Source organism: Bos grunniens, chromosome 1 (assembly GCF_055505025.1).
Source record: "Bos grunniens cultivar Pamir isolate PY7600 chromosome 1, Bosgru_T2T1.0, whole genome shotgun sequence".
In the NCBI taxonomy this organism is placed as follows: Eukaryota; Metazoa; Chordata; class Mammalia; order Artiodactyla; family Bovidae; genus Bos; species Bos grunniens.
This window is the reverse complement of record NC_141165.1, coordinates 111,596,771-111,620,036: the sequence shown is the minus strand read 5'-3', so window position 1 is coordinate 111,620,036 and position 23,266 is coordinate 111,596,771. Positions and strand designations below refer to the sequence as shown.

Below are 23,266 nucleotides of genomic sequence, written 5' to 3'. Positions count from 1 at the left end.
AGAATCCACATCATTTTTTCATCACTGTTGTTAAGAGTATATACAATAAACACAAAAGGATAATCCATTTGAAATAAAGACTGCTATAAAACCTATGCATTTTAAAAGTCTATTTACCTAAAGTCAAGTACACGAATGTCCTTGTAGCCTGGTAACCCAGTAAATGCATTTTCCACCTATCAAAAATAAAAAATTTGTAACTACGTAGAAATGTAAAAAAGCACACACAAAATGTTTTTAAGAGTAGAATATAAAGTGCACTGTTTGTAAGTATTAGAAACTTGTACACATACACGGATATACATGGATTAGAAAGCTAAGAAATTTCTAATTGTTACAGTGTTACAAAATAGTTTTTACCACAACCCTGCCACATTTTTAAATTTTTGTTTTTTAAGGTTTTGATTTACTTTAATATTAATTTTTTCCAAATTATAAAAAACATACTTTTATTGGCAAAACACTATTTTTTCCCTTATGTGATGAAATGTGAAAAAAAGGACTAGTTTCAAAAGAAACTGTAATAACATTTTAAAATGTAATTGTATGGATTAGAATCTGGCCACAGCACACACACTGACACACAGTCAGGTGTTCATTTCCTGTGAGTGTAAACTGTCTGGTGGCATCTGTTTCCTGTTCCTATGACACCAAGGACTGTGAACACAGCCAACATAAGAAAGAAATCTGCACATCTGAGCTTAGGCTTTGTTGACTGGTGGTGACAGAGGAAGTTATAAAGCAGTGACTGGTCAAAATATCAATTTATGAGCATCACAACTGCAGAAACCAGTTTTATCACCAAGTTTCTAAAATCAGACTACATAAACCAGTATGAGCTTAGTGACTAAAGCAGGGGGAAGTGATAGATTGGACTAAATACCAAAAAATATGAGGTTCTGTACAAATACACATTTAACAAAATCGAACATTTTACCCACAACATTTCAGAAGGTGACGGTCTCATTAGGTTAAGTCACTATGGGGCTAACATCAGAACAGAAGAAGTTATTAGTGGACTTTGGGGCTATTTGCCAGCAAATTTGGAAAACTCAGCAGAGGCCACAGGACTGGAAAAGGTCAGCTTTTATTGCAATCCCAAAGAAAGACAATACTAAAGAATGCTCAAACTACTGCACAATTGCACTCATCTCACATGCTAACAAAGTAATGCTCAAAATTCTCCAAGCCAGGCTTCAACAGTATGTGAACTGTGAACTTCCAGATGCTCAAGTTGGATTTAGAAAAGGCAGAGGAACCAGAGATCAAATTGCCAACATCCGCTGGATCATCGAAAAAGCAAGAGTGCTCCAGAAAAACATCTACTTTTGCTTTATTGACTATGTTGTGTGGATCACAACAAATAGGAAAATTCTTAAAGAGGTGGGAATACCAGACCACCTGACCTGCCTCCTGAGAAATCTGTACGCAGGTCAGGAAGCGACAGTTAGAACTGGACATGGAACAACAGACTGGTTCCAAATTGGGAAAGGAGTACGTCAAGGCTATATATTGTCACCCTGCTTATTTAACTTATATGCATGGTACATCATGAGAAATGCTGGGCTGGAAGAAGAAGCACAAGCTAGAATCAAGATTGCTGGGAGAAATATCAATAACCTCAGATATGCAGATGACACCACCCTTACGGCAGAAAGCAAGGAGGAACTAAAGAGCCTCTTGATGAAAGTGAAAGAGAAGAGTGAAAAAGCTGGTTTAAAACTCAACATTCCGAAAACGAAGATCATGGCATCTGGTCCCATCACTTCATGGCAAATAGTTGGGGAAACAATGGAAACAGTGACGGACTTTATTTTCTTGGGCTCTAAAATCAGCCATGAAATTCAAAGACGCTTGCTTCTTAGAAGAAAAGTTATGACCAACCTAGACAGCATATTAAAAGGCAGAGACATTACTTTGCCAACAAAGGTCCATCTAGTCAAAGCTATGGTTTTTCCAGTAGTCATTTATGGGTGTGAGAGTTGGACTATAAAGAAAGCTGAGCGGAGAAGAATTGATGTTTTTGAACTGTGGTGTTGGAGAAGACTCTTGAGAGTCCCTTCGACAACAAGGAGATCCAACCAGTCCATCCTAAAGGAAATCAGTCCTGAATGTTCGTTGGAAGGACTGATGTTGAAGCTGAAACTCCAATACTTTGGCCACCTGAAGTGAAGAACAGACTCACTAGAAAATAACCTGATGCTTGGAAAGACTGAAGGTGGGAGGAGAAGGGGATGACAGAGGATGAGGTGGTCGGATGGCATCACTGACTTGATGGACATGAGTTTGAGTAAACTCTGGGAGTTGGTGATGGACAGGAAAGCCTGGTGTGCTGCAGTCCATGGGGTCACAAAGAGTTGGACACAACTGAGCGACTGAACTGAACTGAACTGGAGCTATCTCTGGGCACCTGCTTTTAAAACCAAGTTCTCATAAAATCAGGAGAATTAGATTTTTTTTTAAATCTTGGTTCACCAAAAATCCCTCTGCCTTGTGGATAAAGAATCCAAACCCATGAAATTTTTTGGCTACAATAATTCGCCTTGTTTTATTCTGAGAGAAAACAGAGAAGTGCTAATTCTTGGAGGATGGGGGTGGGGATAAACTCCACAGGACTAGGAATGCAAAGACTGACAGTTAGTCTCGGCTATTTTTCACTGGCAGAGTGGCCAGGCACAAGTCTTCTTTCATAGTACTTAATGCTTCAATGCCCACTAAATATATCAGTTCTTAAGATTAAGATGAGCATAGCTAAAAGTACTTCATTAGCTGCAAAATGCAGTGTTATTGCATGTTGTTATTAATACTAAACCCATCTTGCTCCTTGGAAGGAAAACTATACCAAACCTAGACAGCATATGAAAAAGCAGAGACACCATTTTGCCAATAAAGTCTGTATACTCAAAGCTATGGTTTTTCCAGTAGTCACGTGCAGATGTGAGAATTGGACCACAAAGAAGGCTGAGCACCAAAGAATTGATGCTTTCAAATTGTGGTGCTGAAGAGGACTCTTGAGAGTTCCCTGGGCTGTAAGGAGATCAAACCAGTTGATCCTAAAGGAAATCAGTCCTGAATATTCATTGGAGGGACTGATGCTGAAGCTGAATCTCTAATACTTTGGCCACCTGATGCAAAGAGCTGACTCACTGGAAAAGACCCTGATGCTAAGAAAGACTAAGGCAAAAGGAGTAGAGGGTGGCAGTGGATGAGATGATGTGATGGCATCAGTGACTCAATGGACATGAATTTGAGCGAACTCTGGGAGATAGTGAAAGGCAGAGGAACTTGGGTCGGACATGACTTAGTGAGTAAACAACAACAAACCCATCTCTTCTGGGGCTTTGCCATTTTTTGACTTTAAACATGTTTTCTAATTCATCACACCCAGTTAGCTACTACATAGGTGCCCAGCTGTAAGAAGTCATTCCAGTTTATTAGCAACAAGATTAATAACAGGTACAATTTACTGAGTGACTGCTATGTGCCTGGTGCTTTGAAATATTACTTCTAATCCTTGCAACAATCGCAAGAGATACACAGTTTCCCCATTATGCAATTGAGGAAACTGAGACTGAGATATCAACTAATTTGCCCAGGATCATCCATTTGGTGAGTGACTGAATCAGAATTCATTCAATCATCAGTCTTTCTAACACTGAAGCTCATACTCTTCTCACTGAATCACATGCCTCATCCTCTTTCCTTTGATAAATATGATTTTATAACTGGGACCAGGAGTGGGAGAATTGTGAGGCTCACCACAGCTTCTCACCTGAATTAAAATGAAGGGGACTTGGGGCTTCCCTAGTGGCTCAGTGGTAAAGACTCCACCTGCCAATAAAGGAGACATGGATTCAATCCCTGATCCGGGAAGATCTCACATGCCATGGAGCAATGAGCCCATGCACCACCACTACCACTGAGCCTGCCTTCTGAAGCCCAGCAGCCGCAACTACTGAGCCCACAGGCTGCAACAACGGAAGCCTGCAGACTCTAGAGTCCACGCTCTGCAACAAAAGAAGCCACTGCAGTGAGAAGCCCACACACCACAATTAGAGAGTAGCACCTGCTCACCGCAACCAGAGAGGTCTGTGCAGCAACGAAGACCCAGCACAGCCAGGAATAAATAATAAATAAAATTATAAAAAATAATTGAAGGGGACTCTGTATGATATAAAGGAAAGAACAGTTTCAAAGGAAGGAGGAGACCTGATTTTCCCTTCCACTCCTAGAAGCTGAAATGACCACGAACAAGTTACTCACCCAGAAGGGTTTCATCTATAAAATGGAGCTGATTATCCACCTGGCTGCTGTTAGCAAACTGACACACAGCAGCCTGCAGAACACAAAGCACTATGCGAGGACACGGTGTTGATTCTGTGGCTGTCGTCAGGTATCCACACTCCAAAGCCTATCACAATGACCTTTCCCTCTCTGATGTCACTCTTGGTGGCACCCCAACTTTATCTTTCTCAGCTTATCAAAAAAAAAAAAAAAAACGTAACAGCTCCTAAATCTCAATCCTCCCAAGCAGGCTTTCTTTCTCCCTGTGTATCTTCCAGCATTACCCGAAAAAATAATACTGAAAGAACAACTCCCATGACTGTGTCCTGAAGGGAGAGAGCTTGAGGGTCTCCTTTAGTTTGCAGTATATGTGGAGACAGGACCTTTCAGAGACACGACCCTGACTCTGCAGCTCCACACAGGGAAGTGGCTATCGGTAGACATATCATTCCATGTAAAAGGACCCATATGTAGAAATAGGCCAGAGTAGGAACTGATCCTTCATCACCCTCAAATCACCTTGAGCCAATAAATATCTACCTCATAAAGTCCCTGCTGGAAATGTTTTTCAGAGTGTTTATTAGACCTTCTCTAAATATGCAGTCATTTAGCACAACTGTTTATCCAAACATGGAGGTTTATGAAAGGCTCCTTAATCCAAGAGCAGAGAGAACCAAAGAGCTGATCCAAGACACTGTCTGATGCCAAATGGACACTGGCCTGGCTGACATTTCTTCCACATACCATATAGCCTCACAAATTGGCCACACAGCTAGGAAAATTAATTGTCTAGCCCACACTCCCTGTGTCTGATGGCTGCAATGATGCTGCTTGGCTGAGAGATGTATATTTTTATTTCTCATCTAGACACAATGTCTAGAGAAGGGAATTAGTCCAAGGTAATGGAATCAAAAATCTTGGCCACAGAAAACTCCATCAAGAGGGATGGAAAAGAAATAAACAGGAGGACTAATGTACCCTCTCACTTGACAGAGAGAGAGGAGATGGGCCCTCAGTATCTTGAAAAAAATCTCAACTTCAAGTCCCTAGATAGAATTCTTCCAGAAAGTAAAGTTGTAAGATGGTCTAATGCACAATTCTGTAAAGAAACTCTCTTTTAAAAATACTTCTAACCAAGGAACAGAGATAAAAGGGAAAATTTACTTTTCACTGGATGTCCTTTTGTCCCTTGAGCTTGGGGCTTCATACTACCTATGTATTAACTATTCAAAAATGTTCACCTTTAAAAAAGAATAACAAATACAAAATGAAAAGAAATTAAATTTATTGTTCCCTCAAGGAAAATAACACACTACATATAGTATCTCAAAGATGCTCATTTCTCCAAATATTGTCAAGTAAAAACCATGCCACAGAACACATTCTTCCTTGGCTGTGTGGCCAAAGCTGGAAATAGCATTTATTTGTTGGCATATGGCAAATGGATACAAAACTTTGTTTCAGTGAAATAGTTCATCTTTTGGTGAAATTTTCACAGAGCTTTCTAAAGAAATGGCTAAATCACTACTCACCAAATCAAGTAGCTGGAAAGCTTAAGTCTTAAACCTACCTTTAACCAGTGTTAACATGGGAAATTTACAACTCCAGCAAACTATCTTGTATACAAAAAAGAATAAAAACATATCCTCAAAATCACCCACCTCTGAAATAAAGTCTTCTACAAGGCGCTGGTGATGAAAGCTGGAGGGGTCCTGTAGTTCTTCATTGTACTGTTCCCCCAAAAGGTGGATACTGAATTCTGCAACCTGCTCAGCGGCTGTTTTTGTGGATTCTTCTACCACATTCTCAATTTCATTGCTAATCTGGATTTTTAGCAAAAGAACAATAAATGTCAATGTTCACTCATTCAGTCAACAAATATCTACTGATATGATATGCCAGACACTGTGCCAAAAGCAACTTCTGATGATGACTATATAATATTTGACTTTGAAACTAACTGGTAGATTTTAAGACAGGTTATTATTAAAATTACTAAAATTACTGTGTATTTGTTCATTCCTTTGAATACACAGTGATTGTGGTCACTGGTTCAGGGAAAGAGAAAATTTTCCACAGATAACCACCAAAGTTCACCACCTGTGAGTTAGTAGAAAAAGCTGAAGTTACACATTGCTAATTATTAGAGAAATGCAAATTAAAACCACAATGATATATCACCTCACACATGTCAGAATGGATATCATCAAGAAGTCTACAAATAAAAATGCTGGAGAGGATGTGGAGAAAAGGGAATCTTGATTCATGGGTAGGAATGTCAATTAGTGCAGCCACTATGGAAAACAGTATAGACATTCCTTTAATAGAACTTTCTGAAAATAGTCCTGAAAACAGCCATTAAAAAAAAGTGAGTCGCTCAGTCATGTCCAGCTCTTTGCAACCCCATGGACTACACAGTCCATGGAAATCTCCAGGCCAGATTACTGGAGTGCATAGCCATTCCCTTCTCTGGGGGATCTTCCCAACCCAGGGATCAAACCCAGGTCTCCCATATTGCAGGAGTATTCTTTACCAGCTGAGCCACCAGGTAAGCCCAAGAATACTGGAGTGGATAGCTTATCCTTTCTCCAGTGGATCTTCCCTACCCAGGAATAGAACCAGGGTCTCCTGCATTGCAGGTGGACTCTTTATCAGCTGAACTACCAAGGAAGCCCAATAAAACTCAAATATATTTCCCTACAAATTCCCACTGATCCCAGTTCTGAAACCTGGATGCATATAAAAACTACAGGCCCCAGAGAACCTTCAAAGAAGGATAGGCACCTATCATCTTCTCTGACTTTTCACTAGTTCCTTTTCTCCAAACACTTCTCGGGCTCTTAATGTCTCCCTTAGAGTATGATACACATAAGTGAGGTCTGATAATTAAAATATGGTACAACTATCACTTTCCTGATAGCAGATTCTAATTGCTGTTAATGTAACCTAAAAGTACTTTTACTTTACTAGTTTTTCCTCATACTGCTGAGTCATATTGAAACTAATAAAAACCTTTAGCCTTAAGGAATTTTGTACAAGACTTTGCATTCTTCAATATTAAATTTTCCCTCACTAAATTTAAATAAAAACTTCCATTTTCAATATTACTATAAAAGAAATATCCTTAGTAACCTTGTTGCAATACAATGCCTAAAATGCTGACTAAATTTTTTAATGATTTTAATGCATATCTGGTTTGCAAGAAAATAAACCAGAAATCAAAAGAGATAGGCTAGAAAAATCCAAAGAGGTGATTCAGTAATCTATGCATACACAGTGTATCTAGCAATCTCTTGTGACCTAGGCTTCAGTTTCAAATACTACAAGGGAAAGGATATAAAGTGCCAGGTGTATACGTGTTGAAAAGTCAGATCAAAGACGCCTATCTAGACAGTTTGAACAACAAATTAGACTAAGTCGAAGGAAGAATAAGTGAACTGGAAGACATTTCTGAATGCAACATAGAGGAACAAAGAAATGAAAGCTAAGAACGAGTGGTTAACAGACAAAAGGTATAAAATGAGGGAGTCAGACATATACCCAATCATATGAGACAACACCTGAGAATTTTCTCTCTATATATTTTTTTGGATTTGCAGTATCCTCAATACTGTATTATATGCTGCTATATTGTACTTGTAGTGATGCTTCCTAAGGCCCACCATCACTGCAAGTGACCTGAAGTGTGAAGTCAAGTGGGCTAGTGGAGGGGATGGAATTTCAGCAGAGCTATTTCAAATCCTAAAAGATGATGCTGTGAAAGTGCTGCACTCAATATGTTAGCAAATTTGGAAAATTCAGCAGTGGCCACAGGACTAGAAAAGATCAGTTTTCACTCCAATCCCAAAGAAGAGCAATGACAAAGAATGTTTAAAATATCACACAATTGTATTCATTTCACATGCTAGCAATGTAATGCTCAAAATTCTCCAAGCTAGGCTTCAATAGACATGAACCAAGAACTTCCAGATGATCAAGCTGGATTTAGAAAAGGCAGAGGAACTAGAGATCAAATTGCCAACATTGGTTGGATGACAGAAAAAGCAAGAGAATTCCAGAAAAACATCGACTTCTGCTTCACTGACTACACCAAAGCCTTTGACTCTGTGGATCACAAAAAACTGTGGAAAATTGTTAAAGAAATGGGAATACCAGACTACCTTACCTGTCTTCTGAGAAACTTGTATACAGGTCAAGAAGCAACAGTTAGAACTGGACTGGTTCAAATTGGGAAAGGAGTTCATAAAGGCTGTATATTGTCACCCTGCTTATTTAACCTATATGCAGAGTACATCATGAGAAATGCCAGGCTAGATGAAGCACAAGCTGAAGTCAAGATTGCCAGGAGAAATATCAACAACCTCAGATATGCAGATGACACCACCCTTATGGTAGAATGTGAAGAGGAACTAAAGAGCCTCTTAATGCAGGTGAAAGAGGAGAAAAAGCTAGCTTAAAACTCAACATTCGAAAAACAAAGATCATGGCCTCCAGTCCCATCACTTCATGGCAAATAGATGAGGAAACAATGGAAACAGTGAGAGACTTTATTTTCTTGGTCTCCAAAATCACTGCAGATGGTGACTTGCAGCCATGAAAAAGACGCTCCTTAGAAGAAAATCTATGACAAATCTAGACAGTGTATTAAAAAGCAGAGACATTACTCTGCTAACAAAGGTCCATCTAGTCAGAGCTATGGTTTTTCCAGTAGTCATGTATGGACTGTGAGAGTTGGACCATAAAGGAGGCTGAGTACCAAAGAATTGATGCTTTTGAACTGTGGTGTTGGAAAAGACTCTTGAGAGTCCCTTGGACTGCAAGATCCAATCAGTCCATCCTAAAGGATATCAGTCCTAAATATTCACTGGAGGGACAGATGCTGAGGCTGAAGTTCTAATACTCTGGCCACCTGATGCAAAGAGCCGACTCAAGGGAAAATAACCTGATGCTGGGAAAGACTGAAGGCAAGAGGAGAAGGGGATGACAGAGGATGAGGTGGTTGGATAGTATCACTGACTCAATGGACATGAGTTTGAACAAGTTCTGGGAGATGAAGGACAGGGAAGCCTGGCGTGCCACAGTCCATGGGGTCACAAAGAGTCAGACACAACTGAGCGACTGAACTGAACTGATGTACACTGATTTTTTAGACAGAATGCTACTGTACTCTCAACAGACTACAGTAGAGGTAAACATAACTTCTATATGCACAAGGAAACCAAAACGCTCATGTGACTTTATTGCAATACTCACTTTATTATGGCCATCTGGAACTGAACCCACAGTATCTGAGATATGCCTGCAGTTATACTATATTATAGTATACTTATAGTAGTACACCATATAGTATTTGGGAGTCTATAGTTTTACAAAAATGGGTATAGGAGTGTGTTTATGCTTATTTACTTTGCTTTGGATTTATTGTACTACCTTAACATGAGGTTTTTAGTCTATTATAAATTTGAGAAATTCGGTCATTATCTTTCATCATTACGTAAATACAGAGAGGGAGAGAGACAGTAGTATCTTAACGGTAGGAGAAAAAATGGATTACCCACAAAAGAATAAGAACCGAACTGTTAGTTGAGTTCTTAATAGTAACTATAAAAGTTAAAAGATAGTGAAATAAAATCTTGACAAAAAAAACCCAAAGACCTTCTATCTAGAAATTTATACAGATTATAAGTATCTTTCTAGAATAAGGGTATAACAAGGAAATCTTCAGGTGACCAAAAACAGATTGAACCAGTGAGAGATTCTTACTAAAGTAATACCAGACGCATACATTTCAGAAGGAAAATTATTCCAAAAGAGAGTCTAAAATGTAAAAAAGAATTTTAAGAAAATAAAACAGTACACACCTGGGAAAATGTAAAAACGTTTAACTATATAAAATAAAAATGATTCAGGGGGAAGGCGCCAAGATGGCGGAGGAGTAGGACGGGGAAAACACTTTCTCCCCCACAAATTCATCAAAAGAGCATTTAAACATCGAGTAAATTCCACAAAACAACTTCTGAATGCCGGCAGAGGACATCAGGCACCCAGAAAAGCAACCCAACTCCTCAAAAGGAGGTAGGAAAAAATATTAAAGACAATAAAAGAGACAAAAGAGGGAGGGACGGAGTTCCGTCCCGGGAAGGGAGTCTTAAAAAGAGAGAAGTTTCCAAACGCCAGGAAACCTTCTCACTGCCGAATCCGTGCCGAGCTTTGGAAGCACAGAGGATAACATAACAGGGAGAAAAAATAAATAAACAATTAAAACTCGCAGATTGCGAGCCCTACGGTAACTCCTCCAGCGGAGAAGCAGCGCAGACGCCTGCATCCGCCATTAGCAAGCGGGGGCTGGGCAGGGAGGCGCGGCGCGGGCTGCATCGCTCAGAGTAAGAATCTGGCCTGAATACCCTGAGCGCTATCTGAGCGAAATAATTTGGGCTAGCAAACCAGACTGTGGGATATCTACCTCGCGAAAAGCCAGCCCTAACCTAAGACACCGCCAGCCCGTGCACGGAACAAAGGACTAAACAGAGGTAGCCGGCTGCAAACCTTCCCCCTCCGGTGACAGGCAGCCAGAGCCGGAAGGGGGCAATCTCAGCCCCAGAGAGACATTATCTATAAAACTGGCTTCTTTGCTAACTAAAACTTATTGGGGGTCTGGACAGTCAACATCTGCCTGAGAAGGTGCGCCGGTTTTACACCCAGATAACCAAGTGGCGGGGAGGCGATAAGTCGCAGCATTGGCGCTCGCCAAACACCTCATCACCTGAGCTGCTCGGACCTGGGAAGAGCACAAAACACAGCCCCAACTGAGTCTGCGCCTCTGAGGACTACCTGAGTGCCTGAACCTGAGTGGCTTGGACCTGGGAGGTGCATGCAACCCAGGGCCAGCCTCGGATTGTTCCCGGCGGAACAACCTAGAGCCTGAGCAGTGTGGGCAGGGAGGCTACACGCGCCGTGAGCGGGGGCAGACCCAGTGTGGCTGAGGCACTGCGAGCGCACGCCAGTGTCATTTGTTTGCAGCATCCCTCCCTCCCTCCCCATAGCGCGACTGAACAAAGAGAAGAAATACAGCTCCACCCACCAGAACACCGACACAAGCTTCCCTAACCAGGAAACCTTGACAAGCCACCTCTACATACCCACACACAGCGAGGAAACGCCACAGTAAAGAGAACTCCACAAACTGCCAGAATACAGAAAGGACTCCCAAACTCAGCAATTTAAACAAGATGAAGAGACAGAGGAATAGCCAGCAGATAAAGGAACAGGATAAATGCCCACCAAACCAAACAAAAGAGGAAGAGATAGGGAATCTACCTGATAAAGAATTCCAAATAATGATAGTGAAATTGATCCAAAATCTTGAAATTAAAATGGAATCACAGATAAATAGCCTGGAGACAAGGATTGAGAAGATGCAAGAAAGGTTTAACAAGGACCTAGAAGAAATAAAAAAGAGTCAATATATAATGAATAATGCAATAAATGAAATTAAAAACACTCTGGAGCCAACAAATAGTAGAATAACAGAGGCAGAAGATAGGATTAGTGAACTAGAAGATAGAATGGTAGAAATAAATGAATCAGAGAGGATAAAAGAAAAACGAATTAAAAGAAATGAGGACAATCTCAGAGACCTCCAGGACAATATTAAACGCTACAACATTCGAATCATAGGGGTTCCAGAAGAAGAAGACGAAAAGAAAGACCATGAGAAAATACTTGAGGAGATAATAGTTGAAAACTTCCCTAAAATGGGGAAGGAAATAATCACCCAAGTCCAAGAAACCCAGAGAGTCCCAAACAGGATAAACCCAAGGAGAAACACCCCAAGACACATATTAATCAAATTAACAAAGATCAAACACAAAGAACAAATATTAAAAGCAGCAAGGGAAAAACAACAAATAACACACAAGGGAATTCCCATAAGGATAACAGCTGATCTTTCAATAGAAACTCTTCAAGCCAGGAGGGAATGGCAAGACATACTTAAAATGATGAAAGAAAATAACCTACAGCCCAGATTATTGTACCCAGCAAGGATCTCATTTAAGTATGAAGGAGAAATCAAAAGCTTTTCAGACAAGCAAAAGCTGAGAGAATTCTGCACCACCAAACCAGCTCTCCAACAAATACTAAAGGATATTCTCTAGACAGGAAACACAAAAATGGTGTATAAACTCGAACCCAAAACAATAAAGTAAATGGCAACGGGATCATACTTATTAGTAATTACCTTAAACGTAAATGGTTGAATGCCCCAACCAAAAGACAAAGACTGGCTGAATGGATACAAAAACAAGACCCCTACATATGTTGTCTACAAGAGACCCACCTCAAAACAGGGGACACATACAGACTGAAAGTGAAGGGCTGGAAAAAGATTTTCCATGCAAATAGGGACCAAAAGAAAGCAGGAGTCACAATACTTGTATCAGATAAATTAGACTTTAAAACAAAGGCTGTGAAAAGAGATAAAGAAGGTCACTACATAATGATCAAAGGATCAATCCAAGAAGAAGATATAACAATTATAAATATATATCCACCCAACATGGGAGCACCGCAGTATGTAAGACAAATCCTAACAAGTATGAAAGGAGAAATGAACAATAACACAATAATAGTGGGAGACTTTAGTACCCCACTCACACTTATGGATAGATCAACTAAACAGAAAATTAACAAGGAAAAAAAAAAAAAAACATGTATCTATAAAGCTCACTAAAGCAAAGCACAGTAAAATGAGGTATGGCAATAAAAGGCATTAAATTTATCAAATAAAAAAAATAAATAAAGTGCTGAAAAATTAAAGCTGTAAAAAAAAAAAATAAAAAATAAAAATAAAAATAAAAATGATTCAGTCAAATTTGTAAGATTAAAAAGAGAGAACTAAAGGAGAGAAAGAAAGAACAAAAATACTGAAAATAACATATAAAACAGTAGGGTAATCACTTGAATTACTTTAATGTTCTAATGTTCCTGCAGACTCAAGATAAGGATAAAGATTTTGAAAAACTTAAACTTTGCTAGATTAAAGACACATGATAACATACAGGGTAAATACTAATAAAACAAGAATAAAGTATGTAATTTCTAAAACAGTATCTGAAAAATGTATTCGGGAAAAAACTGAACTGTAAAACTGTACATTAGGCTTCACTCTGAACTAGTCATGTATGCTTGTACTGTTTTGTCTTCCTACTGGTTCTACAAATTACCTTCAAATTACTCTGTTACGAAATGTTCCAACTGATTACACATAATCCCTTCATTTACATTACAGTGAGTTTTATCTCATTCTGTAAAAGTTTCCAGACCTACACCATAACATTCAGCATCAAGTTCAGAACTACAGTATCACTTTTTATTCAAATATTTATCAAATGCCAATATTTTTTGTACCATCTAATTTGGACACAGTTTTACTGAATACTAAAGGTACTGTATTGATACAAGGATCCCAAACTGGCTCCAGCCTTGCTCAGCAACAGGGAAGGTGGTGGACAGAGTGGGATGACATGACTTGACTTCATAGCTGGTAAGAGAAGGTGTAAGGTAACAAATTGTACCTTTCTAGTGAATATGTTCAATCAAAGTTTGCTCTGTATTAAGGAATCTGTGATTTACGAATATTTAATAAAATTTCTAATGAAACATTTTCATCTTCTTAGAAGCATTTACTTTTCAAAAAATTTGGAATGTGACAGCCAACTTAATGCTTCTTAGTGGACAGATTTCTATTAGTAATGATGCATTTAAAAAGTACAATACTTCTTTAAACTACATAAAATCTATATCCTTTCCCTCTGAAGAAGAGAAGACTAAGTCCTGATTTATTAAGAGACAGAGTACATAGGCAAAAACCCTCACAATAAATTATGCACACAGCCCACAGAAGACAGTGGGCTTACCATGATGACAGCTCCCCAGGCTCCACGTCATTTAATTTACAATTCAAATCTATTCTTTGCCAAAAGCAGACTTATTGGGCTCTCCAATGAATCTCAGATTCTTTTTAATGTACTGGTTTTAGAATCTACATTTCCATAAAGAGAACCACCTGAAGTTTTGTGTTGTCTGGCAATGAACAATAAATCTCTCTAAATCCCTGTTCTCCACGTTAGAAACTAAATAATGAAACGGAACATCACTCACACTGTCTTCTGGCCTCTCCAAGCTGCTCTCTGAGATACCTTCGTAGGAGGTCACCCCTGGATATGGAACACTGAGACCAGCATCTAAAAAGAAAAACAAAAACATGTGTATGAATTCAGTCCGTGACTAAATCATAATGTCTATCAGGAAACAATAAACTGATTTTGATGCCATTCATATTAAGTCATTTGCTTTTTCATCTGCAAAATTGTGTGCATTTTAACCTCAAGACACATGAATTTCCTCAGCACAAGAAATAAATATGACTCATTCAACAAGCATTTACTGATACCTCCTATATGTCAGCCTCTATGCAAGCCTCCAGGGATACAAAGTCTCTATCCTTAAGGAGTAAACTAACTTGTAAAACTCTCAGAGAGGGGAAGTAGCTGAAGATTGGAATTGGCCAAAAATTATAATTGTTGATGCTGGGCCTCACCATGCTATTTTTTGTACGTTTGAAATTTTCAACATAGAAGAACTTTTTTAAAAAAAATTAAAAATAAAGAAATCAACTACTAATTTACAGGAAATATAGAGGTCAAAGAAACATACAAACAAAATATACCACAGAATGCAATTAGAAAAATCCTTACTCTGAGAAACTCTAAAAGACAAATGACAAATAGTGGAGCTACAAAGGTTCTACCTTTTGACATAAGCAGTGATTACAAAGTGTTTGCCTTAAAACAATTCTTTAGGTTGTACATTTGTTTTAAGGTTTTCAGATTCTGTATTATGTACTTAATAATTAAAGATTCTTAAGTAACCCAATTATAATGTCATAAAATAAGTGAAAAAACACTGCTTTTTCTTGAGACTTCTTCAACAACAAAAGGAGAGACAAATTGGTATTTTTTAAAATATGAGCTGAAAATTGTGCTTCCTTGCAACTAAACAATAAATTTTAAAAGAGAAGTGAATAAAGGCACAAAAGCATACCTCCCAGTGTTGACATGTCACCAACAGGAACTGGAGATGACAATTCAGAGCTAGGAAAAAAAATGTCTGGAGTTAATAAAATGACAGAAATGTAAGGGTTTATTTTGGGGTTTGTTTTCCAGAAAGGAATTCACCTGATCTCCAGATAAGGATTCTCAAACCAAAGTACTAAGTAGCAATTAAAAAAAAAAAAAACTCATTTATTTTACATTTTTTGATGCCTACTCAACCTGAATCACCCTACATAATATTACATAGTACTACATATTATGTAGTATGCATATATATATGTACACACACACATAATATACCCTACATAATACATAATACTACATAACCACTCTACATAGTACTTCCTTACTATTTCATAACCCTGTTTCATTTTTTTCCTCAGTTCTTTTCACTATGTGAAATCATTCTGTTAATTTATTTATCTACTTCTTTGTCTATGTCCATACCCTTCATCTTCTAGAATGGCATTTCCTAATATGGTAGTCAGTCAGGTAATTTAATTTAAAATTAAATGAAGATTCAAAATTCAGAATCTCATCCACACTATCCACATTTCAGTGTTCAACAGTCATACATGTTTAATGGCTATTTTATGGAACAGCCTAGTAAAGAACATGTTCATCATCACAGAAATATCTATTTAACAAGACTGCCTCAAGAATGTAAACTCTAAAAAAAAAAAAAAGAATCTAATCTAAACTCCATGAGATTAGGGCCCTTATCTGCCATATTTGCACTGTATCTTCATCTTAAAACAGAAACTACCACTTAATAGGCACTGAATAGATATTTTTCGAATAAATAAATACTATTGACCAACCAGTCTAGTGTAGAAGGCACTTGGCATACAGCTGTGAACAAAATACTCATGGTCTATGAACGTTACCACCTAACAGAAAACAGTAACAAACATAAACGCAACAAGCAGTTCAGACACAAAAGTACTGGCAGTCACGGGGAACATATAAGCCCAAATCTCATCTCATTTGGGAGATCACAGAATCATGAAACTTCATAGAAGAAAACAAATCAAGCTTAGAGACATGATTTGCTATAGGCTACAATGCTCCCATGTTTCAGGTCCCCTGGCTATCCTTTTACCATTCAACCCTGCAACTATAGGCAAAGATCAGAAGAGATCAGAGGATAATCTGAGAAAGTCCTTAAAGAAAGGGTGTTTCCGCCAGTCTAAATCTCCACACATCCCCAAATATATAAATTACAGTAATTGAAAACTCTCTTCAACTTTCCACAGGCAGTTTTCAAAGACGATTTAAACACAGTCAAAATGTCTCCCTCTTAGACTCGCTTCTGTCTCAGTGAGCCCCATCTTCACTTCAGAACCACTACTTCAAATTGTCCTGCTGCGTTAAACTAGATCATGGGGTCACAGCCACCAGATAAATGTGGCACACATCCTGAAGCAGCAATTTTCACTTTAAAGTAAAAGCACAGTTCAGTTCAGTTCAGTCGCTCAGTTGTGTCCGACTATTTGCAGCCCCATGAATCGCAGCACGCCAGGCCTCCCTGTCCATCACCAACTCCCGGAGTTCACTCAGACTCACGTCCATCGAGTCGGTGATGCCATCCAGCCATCTCATCCTCTGTCATCCCCTTCTCTTCCTACCCCCAATCCCTCCCAGCATCAGAGTCTTTTCCAATGAGTCAACTCTTCGCATGAGGTGGCCAAAGTACTGGAGTTTCAGCTTTAGCATCATTTCTTCCAAAGAACACCCAGGGCTGATCTCCTTTAGAATGGACTGGTTGGATCTCCTTGCAGTCCAAGGGACTCTCAAGAGTCTTCTCCAACACCACAGTTCAAAAGCATCAATTCTTTGGCACTCAGCTTTCTTCACAGTCCAGCTCTCACATCCATACATGACCACTGGAAAAACCACAGCCTTAAAAGCACAGAGAGCTAAGCAAAAACTGATATGAATTTGGACATGTATAAACTGCTGTATTTAAAATGGATAACCAACAAGGACCTACAGTTATAGCACATGGAACTGTGCTCAGTGCTATGTGGCCACCTGGATGGAAGGGGAGTTTGGGGGAGAATGGATCCATGTATAGTTCAGTCCCTTCACTGTTCACCTGAAACTATCACAACATTGTTCATCAGCTAGATTCCAATACAAAATAAAGTTTAAAAATAAATAAATAAAACATAATATTAAAACATGTGTGGCTGTATTATAGAGTACAATATAAAGTTTAAATGAATATTAAGTTACAATATGATCATTTCAAAGACATTTCATGACTGGAATTGGAGTGGGGGAATCAGCTGAGGCCATGTTCCCTAAACCCCCAAGCTTTGGTAGAAAATTTGAGAAACACAGGCTAAAAAAAAAAATCTCACCATAAAGATTCTCCTGGTTTTTAAAAATACTATCTAAAAAGAATAACATATTAAACCAAGACACCAAACGTATCACTACTTGTTATTTTTGGTACACTTGCAGGAACCTGCTTACTTAGCTGTCATTCAAAAGAATATAAAGGAATATGACATCTGGATAAGTCATTTTGATGAATGATGAGTAGAGGAAGACCTGGGTGATAAGAAAAGGTCACGGAGCTAGCCAATGAAGGAACTGTGGTGTAAAACAGGCCCATTTGATTCCAGAAACCTCTCTCTTACCCACATTAATTCCACACTACATGGCCTTTATGTGACCCATATTCCCTAGAAGGGCAACCAGGATGGTTTTCCTTGGTCTTAATGATAGTGGTGTTACATCAGCTAAATGACCTAAAAGTCAAAATGTGTAAGGACCCAGAAATAGGAAGGGAAATCCAGTGAAAGCTGGAGAGCAATTAAGTATGAAGAGCAAAGAGGTCAAAGTAAAACAAAGCACAATACAGTAATCAGCATAGGAAGTTGAGATGACATGGCAGAGAAACCAGACTTCACCAGGGATCGGTCAAATTGTCTCCCACATCAAAATCAAATTTAAGCTAATTCTCTAAGTCAGTAAGTAAGCATTCAGAATGGAGAAGTTCGCTTACTTCAATAGAATTAGATTTCACTTACTGAATTCAAAATAACTTTTTTTTTTTTCAAAATAACATTATTTTAATGATGGTAAGGGCTTCCCCAGTGGTTCAAATGGTAAAGAATCCACCTGCAATGCCAAAGACCTGGGTTCGATCCTTGGTTTGGGAAGATCCCTTGGAGGAGGTCATGGCAACCCACTCCTGTATTCTTGCCTGGAGAATCCCCATGGACAGAGGAGTCTGGTGGCCTACAGTCCACAGGGGCACAAAGAGGTGGATATGACTGAGAGATTAAGCACAATGATGGTAAGTGGGCAACTCTCAGTAATTTAAAACACTTGTCCAACACTCCCAACACTTAATCCCTCAGCTTCCCACACTTCTTTCAAAAGACAGAAGCATGAATCCTTTCACATTTTCTCATTAGGGATGACTCCTACAGGGATGCCCTAGAATGTCGCTCACAACAGAATTAGAATACAGAGCTGTATTGAGTTTAGAGACAGAAATGCCTCATTTCTAGGCCAAGCCACAAATTTGAAGTTGGTCAGCTAAGATCTTTAGCTTAATGTGAGCAGCAAACAACCGTCTACTGTCTCATTTCCTCAGCTTATCCAGCACAAAATTTTTTCCTCACAGCTACTGGCTAATCATGTCAGTGGAATTCAGATGGAACTGTGTCAAAAATACCACAGTCACATGGAACCTATGTTTAAAAACATACTAAGGGGACTTCCCTGGTGGCAGTGGATGAGAATCCACCTGCCAATGCAGAGGACACAGGTTCGATTCCTGGTCTGGGAAGACTAAACATGCCACAACTAAGCCTGTGCACTAACCTGCTCCGGAGTCCATGAGCAACAACTACTGCAGCCCATGTGCCTACAGCCTGTGCTCCACGGCAAGAGGAGCCACAGCAGTGAGAAGCCAGTGCACCACAACGAGAGAGCAGCCCCCACTCACTACAACCAGAGAAAAGCCACGCAGAGCAACGAAGACCCTCCACAGCCAAAAATAAATAAATAAAATTGTTAAAAATAAATAACAAAAATACAGTAAGACAAGCCAACAATCATTTCATACCTAGACTACTATGCCCTTTTACAATTTCCTTTCCTTTGCTTTGCTCTAGAACCTGTTAACTATAATCAGCACTTAACAAGAAAAAACTTAAGGCAAGGAGTTAGGAATCCTGGGTGCTAGTTCCAGATGTATCACTAACCTTGTATATAGCTTGGGAAGATGCCTCAGTTGCTCTAGGCCTCAAGATCTAGCCTCTAAAACAAGAATATCTCTTTCTCTACCTACTTCACCAAGGTGTTGGTGAAAACTAAATAAAATATCATTATACAGAAGCATTATGTAAAGGATGAAATGCTAAACGAACATAAAACAGGAGTGGGAGTTGGATCAAGATGGCCGAGGATTAGAACAAAGAGCTCACCCTTTCCCACAAATACATAAAAAATACATCTACATATGTAAGGATTCTCATAGAACATCTACTAAATGCTGGCAGATCTCAGACTTCCACAAGGGCAAGAAAATCTCCATGTAACTGAGTAGGACAAAAGAAAAAGGAGAGAAAGGAGTAGGATGGGACCTGCACTCCTGGGAGCGAGCTGTGAAAGAACAGTTTCAACCAGACAGCAGCAGACAAGTGGAGAGAGGCCTGCTGCACAGAGGGCTGGTGCCCCTCTCCTGGCAGCACTCCCCAGCCTGAGACACTCATCTGCTGGGGGCGGGGCTGGATACTGAGACTCCAGTTTCCATGCTCAGAGACAGGGAGGACTGGGGTTGGCTATATGGTGACACCCTGAGGGAGCCAGGGTGTGGTGCATCACATGGAGGGAGTCAGGAAGATGCCTGGACCCATCAGAAAACCAAGGTGCCACTGCCGGGGAGCGCAGAAGGAAATGTGTGCAACTGCCATGGGAGCTTCTTTTTCAAGGCAGGACACCACTTACCCTCTTCTACATAAGTTCCAGGTGCAACTACTGCTGCCATCTTGGACTCCAGAGGTAGCTGGGACTGCTGCCCTGTGTCCCTGGGAGTATGCACAGGGCCAGGCACCTGAACACTGCTATAAAAGTGATCGTGGCCAGCACATGCTGAGAAAAGAGACAGCAAGCTTTCAAATCAAAAACAGCTCTCATGCCAAAAACGTATTAAACCCACAAGCTACACAGGGACGCTCATGCTTATAAACAACTCTCCAAGACAACAGTAGATAATTGTTTCCCCTAAACTCACAGAATGAGAGAAATACAGCAAAATGAAGAAGCAGAGGAACCACTCCCAGTTAAAAGACTAAGAGAATTCTCCTAAAGGAACAATGAAACAGACCTCTTCAGCCTAATAGACACTGAGTTCAAAAAGAAGGTAATGAAAATACTGAAGGAATTAAGAGAGGTTATCACTAGAAATGCAGATCACTATAAAAATGAACTAGCAACTGTAAGGAAGAACCAAGAATATTGAAAATTTATTTGCTGAGATGAAGGCTGAGCTAAAGACAATGAATAGCAGAATAAATGATGCAGAAGAAAGAATAAATGATCTTGAAATTACCCAATCAAAACAGCAGACAGACTGTTTACAGTAGCTAGGACATGGAAGCAACCTAGATGGTCCATTGGCAGATGAATGAATAAGAAAGTTGTGGTACATATATATAATGGAATATTACTCAGCAATTAAAAAGAACACATTTGAGTCAGTTCTAATGAGGTGGATGAAACTGGAGCCTATTATACAGAGTGAACTAAGTCAGAAAGAAAAATACCAATACAGTATATTAACGCATATATATGGAATTTAGAAAGATGGTTAACGACGACCCTATATGCAAGACATCAAAAGAGACAAATAAAGAACAGATTTTTGGACTCTGTGGGAAAAGGTGAGGGTTGATGAGGGGATGAGGTTGATGAGGGATGATTTGATAGAACAGCACTGAAACATGTATATTACCATACGTGAAATAGATGACCAGTCCAAGTTTGATGCATGAAACAGGGCACTCAAAGCCAGTGCACTGGGACAACCCAGAGGGATGGGGTGGGGAAGGAAGTGGAAGGGACGTGGGGGAGGGTTGGGACAGCCACACCTGTAGCTGATTCATGTAAATGTATGGCAAAAAGCACCACAATATTGTAAAGTAATTAGCCTCCAATTAAAATAAATTAACTTTTAAAAAACAGCAGACAGAAAACCAAATGAAATTAAAAAATGAAAGCAATATAAGAGACCTATGGGACAATATAAAGTGTGCACTCTATGCATAATAGGGATTACAGAAGGAGAAGAAAGAGAAAAGCGGATTCAAAACATATTGGAATAAATTACGGCTGAAAACCGCCCAAACCTAAAAAAGGAAACAGATATTCAGATATAGGAGGCAAACAAGATGGACCCAAACAGACCTACACCAAGACATATTATAATACAACAGGGTTTAATGGAGTTACATGTCAGCCCAAACAAATAATATATATGCTTTACATTTGAATCAATTCTAACGAGGTGGATGAAACTGGAGCCTATTATACAGAGTGAAGTAAGCCAGAAAGAAAAACACCAATACAGTACAGTAACACATATATATGGAATTTAGAAAGATGGTAATGATAACCCTGTATGCGAGACAGCAAAAGAGACACAGACGTATAGATCAGTCTTTTGGACTCTGTGGGAAAGGGCAAGGGTGGGCTGATTTGGGAGAATGGCATTGAAACATGTATATTATCATATGTGAAACGAATCGCTACTCCAGGTTCGATGCATGATACAGGGTGCTTGGGGCTGGTGCCCTGGGATGACCCAGAGGGATGGGATGGGGAGGGAGGTGGGAGGGGGGTTCAGGATGGGGAACACGTGTACACCCGTGGCAGACTCATGTTGATGTATGGCAAAACCACTACAATACTGTAAAGTAATTAGCCTCCAATTAAAATAAATAAATTTATATTAAAAATAAATAAATAAAAGTGTATTTGGCTTTGTGATCATGATGGGCATCGTCAAGTACAAATCTAACTTATTGGAGATATCAAGAAAAAAAAATTTCACAGATCAGTCCTTACACTGAGAATAACACCAGGGACCTGATAATAGACTAGGATGATTGCACAGAAACTCAATTACTCATCCAAAAAATACTTAGTAAGCACACGTCCTAGGCTGACTTTGTATTGAAGATAAAACTGTAAGAAGATGGTAGGGAATTAGGTGACTGGAGCTAAGGGGTGATGTTTTCAAGATGTCTGGCTGGAGATAAGTGGTGGAGGAGGATTTTTTGTAAAATAGGTAACTTGGGAAGATTTGAGCATGTTTAAGTATTAATAAGTAGTTGGTAATGGGAGAAGCTGAAGACTCAGGAGAGAGAGAAAAAAACAATTACAGGTTGATGTCTAAGAGGTCAGGACTGATGCTAAAGCTGAAACTCCAATACTTTGGCCACCTCGTGTGAAGAGTTGACTCATTCGAAAAGACCCTGGGAGGGATTGGGGGCAGGAGGAGAAGGGGATGAGAGAGGATGAGATGGCTGGATGGCATCACCAACTCGATGGACATGAGTTTGAGTGAACTCCAGGAGTTGGTGATGGACAGGGAGGCCTGGCGTGCTGCAATTCACAGGGTCGCAAAGAGTCGGACACGACTGAGCGACTGAACTGAACTGAAATGAATGGGAGAAGCTGAAGACTCAGGAGAGAGAGAAAAAAACAATTACAGGTTGATGTCTAGGAGGTAAGATGGGATATGAAGTCCTGAATAACGGGTAGGAAATGTTTTTTTTAAAACAGACTTGCCAGATGACAGTAAGGGGAGGTGAAATCAGTACACAGCAGAGTATCTGGTGTAA

At 39.5% G+C, this 23,266-nt stretch overlaps 1 protein-coding gene across 5 annotated transcripts in view; it reads right to left on the bottom strand.

Moving 5' to 3' along the window:
• IMPG2 (interphotoreceptor matrix proteoglycan 2) overlaps positions 1-23,266 on the bottom strand; it is an 86,858-nt gene that overhangs the window by 49,515 nt on the left and 14,077 nt on the right. For all 5 annotated transcript variants that reach the window (XR_015166636.1, XM_086408898.1, XM_086408868.1 and 2 more), the window contains exons 4-7: positions 15,388-15,437; positions 14,446-14,528; positions 5,946-6,107; positions 118-176 (exon numbers count right to left, since the gene is read on the bottom strand). Coding sequence is in view for 4 of the 5 variants with exons in the window: in XM_086408898.1 (XP_086265024.1) it covers positions 118-176; positions 5,946-6,107; positions 14,446-14,528; positions 15,388-15,437 (354 nt within the window). In the remaining variant the exon portion in view is untranslated. The remainder of the gene's footprint in view (positions 1-117; positions 177-5,945; positions 6,108-14,445; positions 14,529-15,387; positions 15,438-23,266) is intronic.